The sequence below is a fragment of the Myxocyprinus asiaticus genome, chromosome 35 (genome assembly GCF_019703515.2).
Source record: "Myxocyprinus asiaticus isolate MX2 ecotype Aquarium Trade chromosome 35, UBuf_Myxa_2, whole genome shotgun sequence".
NCBI classification, from domain to species: domain Eukaryota; kingdom Metazoa; phylum Chordata; class Actinopteri; order Cypriniformes; family Catostomidae; genus Myxocyprinus; species Myxocyprinus asiaticus.
Window position 1 is genome coordinate 22,832,567 of NC_059378.1, and position 16,347 is coordinate 22,848,913.

The window sequence follows — 16,347 nt, forward strand, 5'->3', positions numbered from 1 at the left end:
TTGTAGGACAGTGATCATGAAATCTATGAAGACATAGACAAGTAAGTCATCTCACTGTTCATATGATATGTACATGTATGTCAGTGTATGGATGAGCAACATTTTCCTTTAAACCATTAGAGAGCTCTGAGAGTCTGCTCTCTGAACCCAGCCTTTAATTCACACAATTGCTGTATATTATTGGTAACACTTTACAATAAGTTTCCATTTGTTAAAGGTGCAGTATGTAAGATTCAAAAACCCTTGTTATTAATGACACCTGTGGCCGTTATTAATGACACCTGTGGCCATATGCAGCCAGCTACATGTTGCTCGTGCTCACGCTCGTGCACACACTCCATAGGGATGCGAGCAAGCGAGCATCGGCCAAAACAATGATGTAACATACAAAGAGACTGAACGTGATCCACTGGCATCATGCTGACAGATGAGGTAGCATAATTAAAATTACACAGTTATAATTGTTTTACTACAAACTTTGAGACTACTCTAAAACTACTTATCAGCTAACATAGCATACTGATACACACATACAGCTACATACTACCGAACTATACCAGAGAGTTTACTGTTGCACTGCATTATGTTGCACTATTGTATGTTTTGTATGTCATATGTTGTACTATGATCAAGAAACCAGCATATTTGAGAAGATTGTTGAAATTATTTGAAAGTTCTGAAGCAAGGTAGCTTGCAATTCATCAGTGTTAGCAGGCAAGATCAAATTAGCTAAAATTACACAGATTAGTCTTATGGCACTATATTTCACATGCTTTGCAGTTATATAAGCTTACCTGTCCATTAAGAAGAACGCCAATTCAGGGTCACTTTTGATCCCCAAAACCGAACGAAGGTCCCTCCAGGAATCAAATGCCCTGCCGATGTTCACTCTAGTTTTCGCTCGACCATGATCACATTCCCACTTAGCCAGATGGGATTTAGTAGATAAATGTTTTTTTTTTTTTTTTTTTGCGTACTCTGAGTTTGTTTAGGAGTCGGTGTTGTGCTGGGAGCTGGACGTTTGCTGGATTCCATCTCTAAGATAATGTTACCTAGTGTTGCAGTTTGTTGTCACTGTTGAATAGCGGAAGAGAAGCTATTACTGAGGCAAGGCTCTCGGGAGCGTGCATAAACGTCACATCCTTTGGATTTTCCCGCCAAAACCGACCCGCTCCCTTCGCATCAAAATCAGTCTACAGGCTTTAATAGGCAACCTAGGAAGTCCGGGGAGGGCTCATTTTTTTAAGTTGCGTTATAAGCCGTTCACACATTGGCAAAAAAAAATTGTTGAAAATTGTTGCATACTGCACCTTTAACATTAGTTAACAACATTAGTTAACATGATCTAACAATGAATAATACTTATTAAGATTTATTCATCTTAGTTAATGTTAACTCCAACATATACTAATAGTTTTTAAATGAAAAGTTGTATTAGTTAACATTAGTTAATGCACTATGAACTAACATGAACTAACAATGAACAATTCTATTTTTATTAACTAACATTAACAAAGATTACTAAATTATGTAATAAATATATTGTTCATTGTTAGTTCATGATACCTAATGCATTAACTAATGTTAACAAATGGAACCTTATTGTAAAGTGTTACCATATTATTTAATAGGTAACATATCATGAAAAAATAAATTCCATAATCTTTTCAAAAATATATATACTTGGATTTCATTTAATACTGAAAATATCAATAATGTACTATTTTACCCAATGTTTGTGATGATTAGAATAAATACTGCACTGCACTGTAAGTTGCTTTGGATAAAAACGTCTGTCAAATGCATAAATGTAAATGTAAATTAGAGTATCGCATTATTAACTTTGCAAGATGGTGAAGTCTAATTGTGAGTGGTGTCTCTCGAGCTCTTCGAGTAAGGAGCGCTATTTGTGTGGTGCAGAGTATTTACCTATGTAAAGCATTTCAAATCAGTCACTTATGAGGCTCCATTTTAGTTAGGATGACGTTACAACCATTAGCTCATTAACATATGATGGGCGACATTTAAATATCAGTGCCTATTCAGTATTCGGCATCTTGGCATGATTTGACAAATACCTACACCAGTGAGTGGAGGTCAGCCAATCGTAGCGAAGATTCTTTAGTCTTAAAATCTTACAGGTAAAGTGGCCTATTAAAGGGTCAGAAAAAGGGTGGAAAATGTTCATGTAAAACTAAATCACATCAAGAAGCATTGACTAATACAGGGGTTATCAAACTGGAATGGGGGTTTGAAAGTTGTATCTTTCTAGGGAGTTTTCCATTGCCACTGTTGTCCATAGTTTTGTTCTTGGTTGTATTTCCTGTAAAACTGTTCTGGAATGATAACTATTGCGGGAAGAACTAAACAAATTAAAAACTTTATAAAATTTCTTGATCATTTTAATAATGACGAATATTTACTTTTGGAAACATATCTTTATAAAATAACTCATACTATGTTTTCACACAGTATAAACAGGTCTTTATACGTGAAAATATATAGCTGCCTTTATATTTTAGAAAGGCATGAAATTTGTTTAGCTTTATTTATTTAACAAACTGATCCGTTTGTGTTTACCTTTTTATTTTGCATTCCATATAGAACCAAATAACCTTTTCCTAATACAACATTTAATGGAATATTTAAAAGTAAATCTAATTCATATGTTTTTTTTCTTTAAATAGCTACTGTCTGCAGAAGTATCGTTTTAAGTTTTAATCACTTTAATTCAACTGTATTTGCAGACCAAATGAGATTCCACCTCCTGTCCCCACCGAGAGGAAGTTTTCAAAAGATGCTAAAAAGCAACTAGAGCTGGACAAGAAAGAACAGAAAGAAAAGGAAAAACGAGAAAATGAGTATAGAAAAAGGTTTAAGGTAACTCTTTTAGCTATGTTGCAGCTAAAAGGAGGATGTCATGAATGTATTTGCATGCTGCCTTAAGATGTTCAAATGTGTGTGTTTTGTGTCTGGGTGTAGCTGAATGGACCTATTGAGGTGATCCACATGGCTCGCGTGAGAGAGGACTGGCATGGCGGGAAGGATGATCTGAGCGTACAGCAGGGGGAGAACGTGGAGATCATCCGTGTGAACAACAACCCTGAGGGGAAATGGCTGGCACGAAACCTGAAGGGAAGCAGTACGTCAAGCTTTTTCTATAAACTTAATTAAAAGAATGTTCTGGGTTAAATACAACTTAGGGTGTGTTCACACTTGGCAGGTTTGGTTCGATTAAAACGAACTCTGGTGTGATTGCTCTGTTAGTGCAGTTCATTTAAACAAGTGTGAACACTGCCACCCGAACCTTGGCGCGCACCAAACAAGCAGACTCGGTCCGCTTCCAAACAAACTCTGGTGCGGTTCGATTGATATATGAACGCAACATGGACCAAAGACGTCTAAACGGACCAAAAATAGAAAGTAATTTGCCTAATACTGACCTCAAGCATACCTGTTTCTTCTTATCATAGGAGCTATGTTGCCCATTACAGTTCGGTACAGGCGTCAGAACCGCCGTCAGCACCATATATACATATATAAATCTAACGAGCACATTTCGCCCAGCAGCCAGCATTGTTTTGGATGATCGGCAAGTTCTGTCAAAAAATATACGTCATAAAAGCTGTCCAATCAGGTTGTGACTTTTTCCTGATGCCTTTGGTTTTGTATCGTTAGGTTCGGTGTTAAAAATGCCAGTGTGAACGCTAAGCGAACCAGGACTAAATGTATCATTTTCTTTTTTGATCCAGACCAAGAGGACCAAGAGAACCGAACTACATGTGTGAACACACCCTTAGACTCTATAACCCCTATACCAAATTTAGGATCTCTAAGTCATACTCTATAGCACCACCACCAGTTCAAAAATTCACTTTTCTTTTGCATGTATCTTTTGAACCGTTTGTCCTAGAGACACAAATATTTTTGTCTGATTATGCTCCTCCTGATGATTACAGTGGCCTCCATTTTTGATTATGATGTTTACAGATTAAACTTTTCATGTCCTTTAAACTTTGTCTGATTTGTCCAAACAATGGCTCAAAATAATCTCCAGACCAGGCCGCACAGAACAGACCAGAAATCATTTTAATTTGTGCTACCGTTCAGAAATTATGCCAGCGCGAATTTAACGAGGTCAACGTGAAAATGGATTTGAGGCTGTATATCGGCGATGCTTTGTCCTATCAAAACGACATGTGTTATGCTTCATCAGGACCATCATCTGAGGTAACATGCAAAGTTTGGTGACAGCGCCACCTATGGGTCAAGAAATGTCCAAATTGGCTATTTTTGCCCATAACTTTTGAACCTTTTGTCCTAAAATTATGAGTTTGGTGTCGCTGGATTCCTTGGGTCATGAGGATTTTTCCAACATCAGCCATATAACCTCTCTGTCATTTTGAATTTGTATGAAAAAGTAATGTATATTTAAAACGCTTTGTCTGATTTGAATGAAAATTGGAAGGGGTCTTCAACATCATGTCCTGAGGGTACCTAAGCAGTTTGGAGGAGCACCACATAGTGGTCAAAATGCTTAGTCAATTTAAGCAAAACTTTTAATGTATCATTGCTTCCTTATTCTAAGTGTTCTGAAATTGGCAGAGATACATTTCTAAGTGTATTTATTATATTATTGTTTTTTATTTAAAACCTGCTGCTCTCAGCTTGGAATGTATCTTTGGCACATTTGAGCTGTGTCAACTGATTTGCCCAGTGGTTAACGAAATGGAATACAGGTCAAATGATTGTGTGTTTGACACCAGGAAAGAGCAGTTTTAAAAGTTGTATTTCTATTGATCTCTGAGTCTTCAGATTGTTCTTACTACAATACAGACTGTACTTTATTGCATAAATCCTGCTTCAATTAAAAAAACAACAACTAAGCTGTAACTATTTTCTCAGAAATAGTTGCATAGTCTCAACCAAGAATGTCTCTTTGACATCAGTCAGACTTGTTGATTGTGTGGCGCAGTGGTTAGAGCTCTGAGCTTCAGTTCAAAGGGCTGGATGAAACCTGGTTCGATACCCGCTTCAGCTGGTATAAACGTTGTGACTCTGTTGTGCTGGAGCACTTTGCATTGTGCTTAGGGAATGGCTTTAGGGCTTGAGCTGATTGTTACTCCTTTCAGCTATATTTTGACTTGTGCCCCATAGTTTGTTTGTAGTATTGCACTTATAATAGAAGTCAATGGGCATGGCTTTCTGGAGTGTTTAAAGCAGAAATGTGCAGCTTTTATTTTTGTTAAAGCACTTTCTATTAATTCTCCTGTTGATCTGTAAAGTGCTCTGAGTCATTGTTTCTTTAGTGATGAGACTACTTTTCTAGGCATATGAAGTTAGTGGTTATGTGTTACCGATGTTATGAAAATACAGATGAGGTTAGTAAATGTTTCTATCACACTAGTCTCATGTAAACAAGTATAGTGTTTTGTAGTCTGGTGGTTATACTTTAAAACATTGTGTATTTTTAAAGTTGAGTCGAAATTATTTTCACGAAAATATATTAACAGTCCTTTAAATGCGAAAACCCTTTGCACAAAGAACACAACCAGTACACTTAGGTTAATTTGAACTTGGTTTGATGTTTACTCAAAGGAATATCCCAGGTTCACTACAAGTTAAGCTCAATTGACAGCATTTGTAGTATAATATTGATTACCACAAAACATTATTTTGACTAAAAAAAAGCAAAAATCTGGGTTCCAGTGAGGCAATTACAATAGTAGTACATGGGCCCAATCTGTAAATGTTAAAATACTCACTGTTTCAAAAGTATAGCCACAAGACATAAACAATATGCATGTTAACATGATTTTGGTGTGATAAAACTGCTTACTAACCTTTTCTGTGTAAAGTTATAGCCAATTTTACAACTTTGTTGCTATAACAATGTAATGCCAACAAACCCTAAAATGACTGAAAAATATTATTCAAAATATGATTTAAACCACTTTACAGCTCAATGCATGTGTTTTAATAGAAGAATTAATGTAAGTGCTTTTATAAAATTATAAGTTTCATATTTCTGCTTTTAAACCCTTCCATTGTAAGTGCCATTACAACTTCCATTGTAAGTGCCTCACTGTTACTTCGATTTTTGCTTTTTTAAAGAAAAGGATGGACAAGTTGAAATGATTTTTGGTGGTAATAGACATTATGCCACAAATGTTGTCAATAGTTCTTAACTTGTATTGAACCTGGAAAATTCCTTTAACAGGGGAAAGAAAACAACAATAACATGTTAATAAAGTCATACATATGTGTTTACCTGTTGTAGTTGGCTACCTCAGTAACATCTGCGTGGATGTAGATTATGAGGAAGTGAAGCGAAAAATCCGGCAAGCCACTCTCTCTCACATCTCTTCTGTAGGCCAAACCGTCAGCCAGGAATGGTACGATGACATCGGCTCCAGCAACGAACTCAACAGGTGAGAAACCACGCTTCATGTAAGGATCAAAGAAGGTATTTCTTACATGTCTCACATTGAAATTGAGCTCATATTGTTTTTTTTTCTCTTTCAACAGTTTTCATAGTGATGGTAAGTAATTCACTGACTGGCACTTTCAGAGAGGTCAGATGTTGTTTTTCTGCATGGATTGACATGTGTTTGGCTTCTGTCCCTCTCAGATGTGTACGATGATGTGGACCCGCTCATGAATGAGGAGTTTCCTCCCCCTCCGCCAGAGATCAGGTATCTGCCATCTTTCTTATAATTAATGTCTTTTCGATTGTATCTGTCATTTAAAGTGACAGTTCACCCAAAAATGAAAAGTCTGTCTTAATTTACTCACCCTCATTTCGTTCCAAACCTGTAAAACTTTCTTTCTTATGTGGATCACAAAATTCATATAGTTTTTATTATCCTTAACACAGACTACTCGACTAGTCTTTCAAACTACCAAACGACTAGTCGATTATGAATTTGGTAGTTTTGCACATTCCAAGTTTTCACCCTCATGTCATTCCAAACGTGCTAAATATATATATATATATATATATATATATATATATATATATATATATATATATATATATATATATATATATATATACAGTACTGTGCAAAAGTCTTAGGCACATAAGATGTTTCACAAAAACATTTGTCTTAAGATAGTTATTTATATCTTCAGCTTTAGTGTGTCAATAGGAAATATAAATATTAGACTCCCAAACATTACTTTTGCAAATAGAAAAGATTAGAATAGAAGAACAGGGAGCCCTGCAACAGATGTCATGGCCCACACAAAGCCCCCCACTGAACATCATGTCAGTCTGTGATTACATAAAAGATAGAAGCAATTAAGACAGCATAGATAGATAGAAGAACTGTGGCGAATTCTCCAAGAAGCTTGCAACATCCTATCTGCCAACAAACAAGAAAAACTGTGTCCAGGTGTAACTAGGACAATTTGTGCTGTTTTAAAGGCAAAGGTGGTCACACCAAATATTGATTTAGCTTTTTTATGTTTACTGGACTTTGCATGACATTAAGTGATAAATGAAAACTATTTATGTAATTATTTTTGAAGACATCCTCACTATGCAACATTTTTCCCAAGTGCATAAAACTTTTGCACAGTACTATATACAGTTGTGCTCAAAAGTTTGCATACCCTTGGAGAATTGGTAATACAGGTGCATCTCAATAAATTAGAATGTCGTGGAAAAGTTCATTTATTTCAGTAATTCAACTCAAATTGTGAAACTCGTGTATTAAATAAATTCAATGCACACAGAATGAAGTAGTTTAAGTCTTTGATTCTTTTAATTGTGATGATTTTGGCTCACATTTAACAAAAACCCACCAATTCACTATCTCAAAAAATTAGAATACATCATAAGACCAATAAAAAAAACATTTTTAGTGAATTGTTGGCCTTCTGGAAAGTATGTTCATTTACTGTATATGTACTCAGTACTTGGTAGGGGCTCCTTTTGCTTTAATTACTGCCTCAATTCGGCGTGGCATGGAGGTGATCAGTTTGTGGCACTGCTGAGGTGGTATGGAAGCCCAGGTTTCTTTGACAGTGGCCTTCAGCTCATCTGCATTTTTTGGTCTCTTGTTTCTCATTTTCCTCTTGACAATACCCCATAGATTCTCTATGGGGTTCAGGTCTGGTGAGTTTGCTGGCCAGTCAAGCACACCAACACCATGGTCATTTAACCGACTTTTGGTGCTTTTGGCAGTGTGGGTAGGTGCCAAATCCTGCTGGAAAATGAAATCTGCATCTTTAAAAAGCTGGTCAGCAGAAGGAAGCCTGAAGTGCTCCAAAATTTCTTGGTAAACGGGTGCAGTGACTTTGGTTTTCAAAAAACACAATGGACCAACACCAGCAGATGACATTGCACCCCAAATCATCACAGACTGTGGAAACTTAACAGTGGACTTCAAGCAACTTGGGCTATGAGCTTCTCCACCCTTCCTCCAGACTCTAGGACCTTGGTTTCCAAATGAAATACAAAACTTGCTCTCATCTGAAAAGAGGACTTTGGACCACTGGGCAACAGTCCAGTTCTTCTTCTCCTTAGCCCAGGTAAGACGCCTCTGACGTTGTCTGTGGTTCAGGAGTGGCTTGACAAGAGGAATACGACAACTGTAGCCAAATTCCTTGACATGTCTGTGTGTGGTGGCTCTTGATGCCTTGACCCCAGCCTCAGTCCATTCCTTGTGAAGTTCACCTAAATTCTTGAATCGATTTTGCTTGACAATCATAAGGTTGCAGTTCTCTCAGTTGGTTGTGCATCTTTTTCTTCCACACTTTTTCCTTCCACTCAACTTTCTGTTAACATGCTTGGATACAGCACTCTGTGAACAGCCAGCTTCTTTGGCAATGAATGTTTGTGGCTTACCCTCCTTGTGAAGGGTGTCAATGATTGTCTTCTGGACAACTGTCAGATCAGCAGTCTTCCCCATGATTGTGTAGCCTAGTGAACCAAACTGAGAGACCATTTTGAAGGCTCAGGAAAACTTTGCAGGTTTTTTGAGTTGATTATCTGATTGGCATGTCACCATACTCTAATTTTTTGAGATAGTGAATTGGTGAACTTTCCAGAAGGCCAACAATTCACTAAAAATGTTTTTTTTATTGGTCTTATGATGTATTCTAATTTTTTGAGATAGTGAATTGGTGGGTTTTTGTTAAATGTGAGCCAAAATCATCACAATTAAAAGAATCAAAGACTTAAACTACTTCAGTCTGTGTGCATTGAATTTATTTAATACACGAGTTTCACAATTTGAGTTGAATTACTGAAATAAATGAACTTTTCCACGACATTCTAATTTATTGAGATGCACCTGTATATATATATATATATATATATATATATATATATATATATATATATATATATATATATATATATATATACATATATATATTTTTTTTAACTATCCCTTCAAGTAGAATGTCCCAGCATCTCCTTTGTTTCATGGAGGAAAGAAAATAATACAGGTTTGGAATGGCTTGGGAACATTTTTGGGTTGTTTTTGCCATAACATTAGCTGGTCAGTGTAAGAAACAGCAGGAAATTATTTTTCTTTTATTTACATTGTGTTTGCAAAAGTCCCGTACATATCAGTCTCCACCAATTTGGTTTAAGCTTTAAACAAATGACAAGATCTCCAAGCCACTTTATAACTGTGTGTTAATGGATAACTACCAGAGAGAGAAAAAAGATTGCTTTGTTTCACCAGTGTACAATATCACCTGCCTTAGTGAAGTTTTTTATTATTAATATTTATGTATTGATCACTAACATTGTTAAGTAAAAATTATAATTTAAGATGTTTATCTGATTTTTCTTCAGCCATGATCCAAAAAAGGCCAAGCTGCGAGAAAAAGATGAGAAAGTGTTGCGAAAGAAGTTTAAGGTGAATCTGTCTCCTTGTGTTCCATTTTTACTTCTCATATTAGTTCAGATCCTTGTTGATTTTTCTCATGAGAGGCTGTTGGATGTCAAAAACTGTAGTAAAATTTTTAAAAAGATATAGAACTCTTTAATCAACTCATCAGAAAAAAATTTTTTATCAATTTTTTACAGTTTGAAGGGCCCATCAGAGTTCTTTACACCATGATGGTAGATCCTAATGCTAGTTTAAAGAAGGGTGGCAGCAAAGACCTGACAGTTGTCCGTGGAGAGATTCTTGAGGTTCTCCAACAGACTGAGAAGAAAGCTTTGTGCCGTAACAATCTGGGCAAATGTGAGTCACACGCCATCTGGTGGGAAATATATGCCATTAAGTTTTGTCTTAACTCGTGGTGCAAAAGCAGTAAAATAAACATCTGCTTTTATCTTTACAGAAGAGTTCTGTATACTTATTTTATCATGAAAATTGTTTGATAACTAACCTAGTTTTCCTTTTTCTTTGCACAGATGGATATGTGCCCCTGAATTATCTTCTGCATGCGTGTGTATATGTTTATTTTAACACTGAATAATGCTTTAATATTTAAAGATAAATTTTGTCAATTTTATTTACATTATTTTCTTCAGTCTTATCAAATTATTTGTTTTTGTTTTTCAGGGAGGGTGAGATCTACGATGACATTGACACTGCATCAGGTATGTCATTTTTATTCCTTAAAATGTTGCATGTTTCATGTTAATGGTGAAAATTCAAATAAAGATATTTTATTTGTTTGAATTAGAAAGCGATTAATAAACATGAGCTTGTTCGTTTAATTATTGTTATTTTGTGTGTTTAATGGCAGATATATATGATAATGATGACAGCTGACATGCTATGTGGCAATATGATGGTGACCTGAGAAAGTAAAGAGAAACTGAACATCTTCCATTCCCCCTAACAAATGAATGAATCACGCAATTTAAAGACATTGACTTTAGTTTTGTATATTGTGGAAATAAATGGGGGAAAATGTATAGCATGATTTAATTGTCATAGGAATGTTTTTGATATTAGTATTATTTTTTGATTTTGTAAATGACAACCCAGAAACTGTTCAAATGAAAATAAAGTTCTATGTTTTTTGTTTGGTTCATTGTTCATTTTGAAATATACTTACATTGTAACTGGCATATTTAAGTCATGCAAAAGTACTTACTATGTAGTTATTACATTATAGAGCCAATAAGAGAGATCGTTTTTGTAGCCAGAAACAAGGGTCTGAGTGTACCAAGGGAAAACAGGGACTGAAGCACAATAAAGTGATATGCATTAAATAATTTTTTACCTCTAAATTCATTTTTAACTCAGTGTTACCTTATAATGACTTCACTACAAATGAATGGCCCTTTTGTCAATGGAGTAGGTGTGACTGTTAATGTATCAAAATATTAGGCTTCATCGTGGTATTGGAAGTTTTCAGGATTCGATTTGATGCTTTTAGAACGTTTCATAATAATTTTTTCAAAATGTGAGAATGACAAATATAAATGGAGAGAAAATTTACACTATATAGGTGAAAACTGACCAAAAATAATACACCAGGTTTTACATTCTTTTGCTCAAAAACATAATTTTGGATACAAAATAAATGCGTCTAAGGAAAACATCATGTCTGACTTTATTCAAGCTAACACAAACAGATGGTAAACATCTCCTTACAGGTAGGTCACTTCGAAACTGCGTAAGTAGCTGGCGTTATGGGAGCTCCTTTTGGGAGAACCAATCTCTGAAACCCTATAAAATGACAGCAATGACATTTTGTAAGGTGGCGCTTGTTGCTCTGCCCCATGCGCACATATTGTGTGCATATTAGCCAGTGCACAACCCAGGCCCGACTCCAGCTCTTAGATGTAAGGTGGGACACAGTTGGAGAGGTGGATGTTTTAGAAGGATTTATAGCCTTATAACCTTGGTTCTCTGAAAGGAGGGAACGAGACTCTGTATAGCTTTCCTGCTGTACTGATTTCACGCTGTTAAGGGATCGAGAGATGTGCTCTCCTCCCTTATGTTGAAAAATTCTGATGATGCGGCATTGTGCCCATTGGCTTATATGCACCTAAAATTAATAGATTTAATATTTTTCAACTAAAATTCCAATACCATTTGTAACAAGGTTATCATGGGAAAGGAGGAGGCGGAAACCGGCTGAACAGACAAAGTAATATTTTAATTTAAACTTAAAGACACAAAACATAAATGCACACACGGCAGCTGTGTGTGGCTCTCTCTCTCGAAATGACGGATCCCTGCACTTATCCCTCTCCTCGGCTGATTAGCCCGATTGGTGGCCGTGCATACATAATCAGGGCCAGGACCCCTGGGACTTATGAGTTTGAGAAGCCAGTGGAGAGAAAAAAAATTCTTCAACAAAATTGATTCACTGCTTATTTAAGAGGAAAATAATATAAATAAATGTAAAAAAAAATTTTATTCCGAACAACTTTTACATTAAGCCCCACAAAAATATATTTTAAAATAATAATAATAATTTAAAATCAGTAATTGAAAACATTTTCAATCTAGAAGATCAAGTGCTTTTATTATTAGTTGCGTTTTTATGTAGCTATTAAGTCTCCTATTTTTATAAATACAAACTTAAACTGCAACGCCCAAACCTAAATACACATTAGGTAAGAGTGTTTTTGTTGTTATTGAAGTAGCAGAGAACCTTGATGCCGTCACAAATCCCACATCACGAAACACTTCAATCGGCTCTTGACTGCTTTGGTCTGTGTGAACATTAACGATTTCCTGTTCGAAGTCAAAAAACGCAAGACAGGAGCAGAAACTAGAAAGAGTGAATATTGATGTAGTAAAATGCACAATATGTGCATTAGGTTTAACAGCGTTAGCTAGAGTGGTGTGCCAAGTTTTTCGTCTCGAAATATTTGCAAACGATAAGTAGAGGGTTGTGAGTATGCGGATGACAGTTAAAGTCATGATGAATTCAGTTGAATCCTTGATAAATGTTTTAGAGTCCTACAGAGGAAGGGATAAAGTGGTAAGTGTATGGTTACATACCTTAGAAGTGTACGTATGTGTATATAAATAGGCCTATATCTAATGCATAGACAGGAAAACATCCAGTGCTGCTTATTTAATTTTTTAATTGAAAATGAAATAAAATTTAATTTCTTAAATTTCCAGAATTTCTTATTTGGAGTGGTATTTGGTATGTTCCCTTTTGTTTTAATGTCAGCATGCACCTGAGCTGAGCTGGCATGGGTCCACAGACTTCTGTCTTCCAAAGATCATCTTGTGTACTTCAATGAAAGCAAGGAAATCTGCCCTTACGAACAGCATAATATGGAATTAATATGGTCAATGTCACATTGTCATTTGCTTACATTTGAGTAGTGACCTACAATAGTTCTGAATATTAAAAATTTCTTTCCTACGTTTTCTCTGTTTTAAAATTTCCCAAATCTTAACATTCATGTATGAAAATATTTGAAAAAAAGTTATTTATTTCTTGGTTTAAATTAAGATTAAAAAATGCATATTTTCAATGTCTCGGACTTTTGGATCCCGCTGTATTTTGTAATAAATTGCATTCTCAGCTATGTATACCAGTTTCAAGCAAAAAGCTGACTGTATGGTGACATCATGTAATATCATCTAAAGGCTGATTACAGTACGTTAAAGGAATCTCACAGTGATTTGATTATCCTGCATTTCTACTGGGTTTAGATCAGAATTCTCTGCTATGGATCTCAGCTGGTAGGTGGAGTTTTTTCTGCCAAGAACTCTCAGTCTTTATTGGGGAAACGTCTTCTGCTCTTCTCTGCTCAGTTGAGTCAGTGCAGAATCACACTCAGGCTCTTTGATGACTTGTCTATGCTGGCATACTCCACAAACTATGGGTTAGGAGCCACGGTGAGGAAATGGGGCAGTTGTTGGTTTATAACTCTATTTGAAAGATGGAGAGTTTGATGTAATGGCCATGCTTTTGTGTTTCTCAGGAGAAGGATGCTTTGGTGCGGTGGATGTCCATTCTGAATAATGTAGCTGATCAGTTGTATTACCCCTGCGAGCACATCGCCTGGGCAGCAGATGCAGACCTCATCAAAACCAAATCTGACAAGTGGTGGGTGCTGAGCACAGTCCTCTGGGGCATGTCACTGCTCTTGAGCATACTCAGGTAAAAGTAGAGTGGACCCGACAACATCATATACAGTGCTGTCCAAATGTCTGAGACCTATTAAAAAAGAAAAAATATTAAGAAATTAAAAAGGTTAAATAAATTATAATTATTCCAAACTTCTTATGCCAACATTTCTATTTTTTTTCTTCAAGAATAACAGTGTTTTAATGAGACTTTTTTTTTTCTATTTTACAGTACAATCTCTGGTCACTTACACCACCAAGACGTTTTGAACTCTTGTTACAGGCCGACACTCTTAGTATTCCTGGTCAAATTTGACCGGATACAGTAATCATGCATTTAATTTATTTTAATTTTTCTTATTATTTTAAATAATACTAAACTTATGCATTTCTTTTGGAATTGTATCATATTTAGACCTAATTTACCTTTAAATGACTAAATTACACCATTTATTTTCATATAAAATAAACACATTTTATATTACTTTCACTTAATTAAAAACATAACCTTTATTAAACTTGAAAAATAAGAAAATATCAAAATTTGTCATGCATTTGGAGCATCTGCTGGAAATGTTTTTTTTTTTTTTACATGAAATGACAATTATAACCAGTAGATGGCTGCAGCGATTCACACATGCTGCCTGGTCACTGCAGACCAGTGTTGTAACAAAGTTAATTTAGATATTATCACAGGTTATAAATTTGGATGTATATTTAGATATTATCAAAGACTATTATTTATCAAAGTTTAGCATTGTATTTATGTTTGCAGTCAAACTTGACAATGGTTTTACAAAGAGAAGTCTTACAGTAAGCATTTTGTTACAAACCATTTATTTTGCAAACATGAAAATAAATTCAGATTCAGTCAGTGAAGTAAATTAAGTATAAAATATCGCAAGATAAAGAACAGCAAGATGAAGAAAGCAATAAAAAAGGAATAAACAGTGAAGAAGTATAAGGTCTTGTTTGTAAAAAAAAAAAAAAAAAAAAAAAGTCTTATAATAAATAATAAATTCTTGAAAACTACACAAACTCATAGAATCTAGTTAGCATTTTTTGTGTGTGTGTTGAGATGGCAAGTGTAGAAAAAGTCACCAAGCCTCGTACCATTTTGATGAAGGAAACCAATTTTATTACAAAAACAATTCAACTCGGTCAAAAATGACCGAAGACAGTTGAAGGGTTAAATGTTAAATCAGTGACATCTTAAATGTTTTTTATTTATTTTTTTATTTATTTTATATTTAAACTCGGAAATAAAGTTCTAGGATTTTTAAAAATGCAACACAAAAAAGGGAGAATTTCTTAGTATTCCAAATACTAAGAAATTCTGAAATTCAAGTAAATTTTTGCTTCCTTCACTCAAATTGTTATCCTAATGAAAACATTTGTAATATAAATATTTTGTATTCAATTAGAAAAATTCATTACAATTGAAGCATTTTCACTAGTGGTATCAGACTGTTGGACCCCACTGTGATTTTAAATTAATATTTGTCATAGGTAAATAACAACAAGTTTTGTTTTTAGATCCATCAGACTTATCTTGATTCTGAAGAAGAAAGTGCAGAAGTGTCAAAGGGCAGGTTCTGCTGACAGCAGGTGTTAATTTTTAAAGACATATTGACCATGTCTCAAAGTCACCATCACTGCCTCTTGCGCAAATATATAATAGTGCTTTCATTGTGTCTTATTGTTAGGGAGGAAGCATTTGCTCACAAAGCTACACTCCGGAGGCAGATCCGAGGGGAAATCTTCAGTATCCTAAGCAGCCTGGCAGATCTCAGCAATGCCATTCACTGGATGCCACCTGGATTTCTTTGGGCTGGGAGGTTTCCTCCTTGGCTGGTGGGACTGATGGGAACAACCTCCTCTCTGATCAGCCTGCTACACTTGAGCTCCAGTGATCAAGGAGCATGTTCCTGACTGATGTTGTGGGATGGTTTTACACTTTAAATAAGTGGCAGAAACTCACGTTGATTTCAAATCTGTGAACGGTTTGCCTTTAAATAAATGGCTGCTGCTTGCATTGGCGAATCTGCTGACACTGATAGGACAGCAGCTGTTTTATTTAGTAATGTGCAATTCATACAGGAAAACTGATGAAACAGTATTCTAGACCTATTGTCAATTCTGCACTGGTAAATAATTCAAAGCTCGTACTGTTAAATGTTCTTACATTTTATATAGATGATTATGTTTGATGTAGATATGCATCAAGTGTAATTGCAACATAAATTATTTTTTTATGTGTTTGTCGTAAATGTAAAGATGCCTTTGTATAAAAATGAAATGTAATTTTTGTGAATGATAAAGC

The 16,347-nt window shown here is 35.3% G+C and overlaps 2 protein-coding genes across 5 annotated transcripts in view; both read left to right on the forward strand.

Moving 5' to 3' along the window:
* The window catches only part of si:ch73-40i7.2 (FYN-binding protein 1), a 33,250-nt gene extending 22,251 nt beyond the window's left edge, over nucleotides 1–10,999 (forward strand). For both annotated transcript variants that reach the window (XM_051673490.1, XM_051673491.1), the window contains 11 exons: nucleotides 7–41; nucleotides 2,748–2,880; nucleotides 2,983–3,142; nucleotides 6,281–6,431; nucleotides 6,529–6,542; nucleotides 6,632–6,695; nucleotides 9,815–9,878; nucleotides 10,049–10,208; nucleotides 10,382–10,415; nucleotides 10,533–10,570; nucleotides 10,720–10,999. In XM_051673490.1, coding sequence (XP_051529450.1) covers nucleotides 7–41; nucleotides 2,748–2,880; nucleotides 2,983–3,142; nucleotides 6,281–6,431; nucleotides 6,529–6,542; nucleotides 6,632–6,695; nucleotides 9,815–9,878; nucleotides 10,049–10,208; nucleotides 10,382–10,415; nucleotides 10,533–10,570; nucleotides 10,720–10,745 — 879 coding nt within the window. In that variant the 3' untranslated portion in view covers nucleotides 10,746–10,999. The remainder of the gene's footprint in view (nucleotides 1–6; nucleotides 42–2,747; nucleotides 2,881–2,982; nucleotides 3,143–6,280; nucleotides 6,432–6,528; nucleotides 6,543–6,631; nucleotides 6,696–9,814; nucleotides 9,879–10,048; nucleotides 10,209–10,381; nucleotides 10,416–10,532; nucleotides 10,571–10,719) is intronic.
* A 1,639-nt stretch (nucleotides 11,000–12,638) lies between these two features.
* On the forward strand, nucleotides 12,639–16,345 carry LOC127426593 (peroxisomal membrane protein 11C-like). Of its 3 annotated transcripts, XM_051673498.1 has the most exons (6): nucleotides 12,639–12,918; nucleotides 13,117–13,237; nucleotides 13,608–13,793; nucleotides 13,880–14,058; nucleotides 15,561–15,632; nucleotides 15,731–16,345. In XM_051673498.1, exons 2-6 carry the CDS (start codon nucleotides 13,235–13,237, stop codon nucleotides 15,954–15,956), a joined length of 666 nt encoding a protein of 221 aa, XP_051529458.1. In that variant the 5' UTR covers nucleotides 12,639–12,918; nucleotides 13,117–13,234; the 3' UTR covers nucleotides 15,957–16,345. The 3 variants fall into 3 exon arrangements, with proteins under 3 accessions (XP_051529458.1, XP_051529459.1, XP_051529457.1); XM_051673499.1 differs by having other exon boundaries at nucleotides 12,639–13,237; XM_051673497.1 differs by lacking the exon at nucleotides 13,117–13,237.
* Nucleotides 16,346–16,347: the final 2 nt, after the last annotated feature.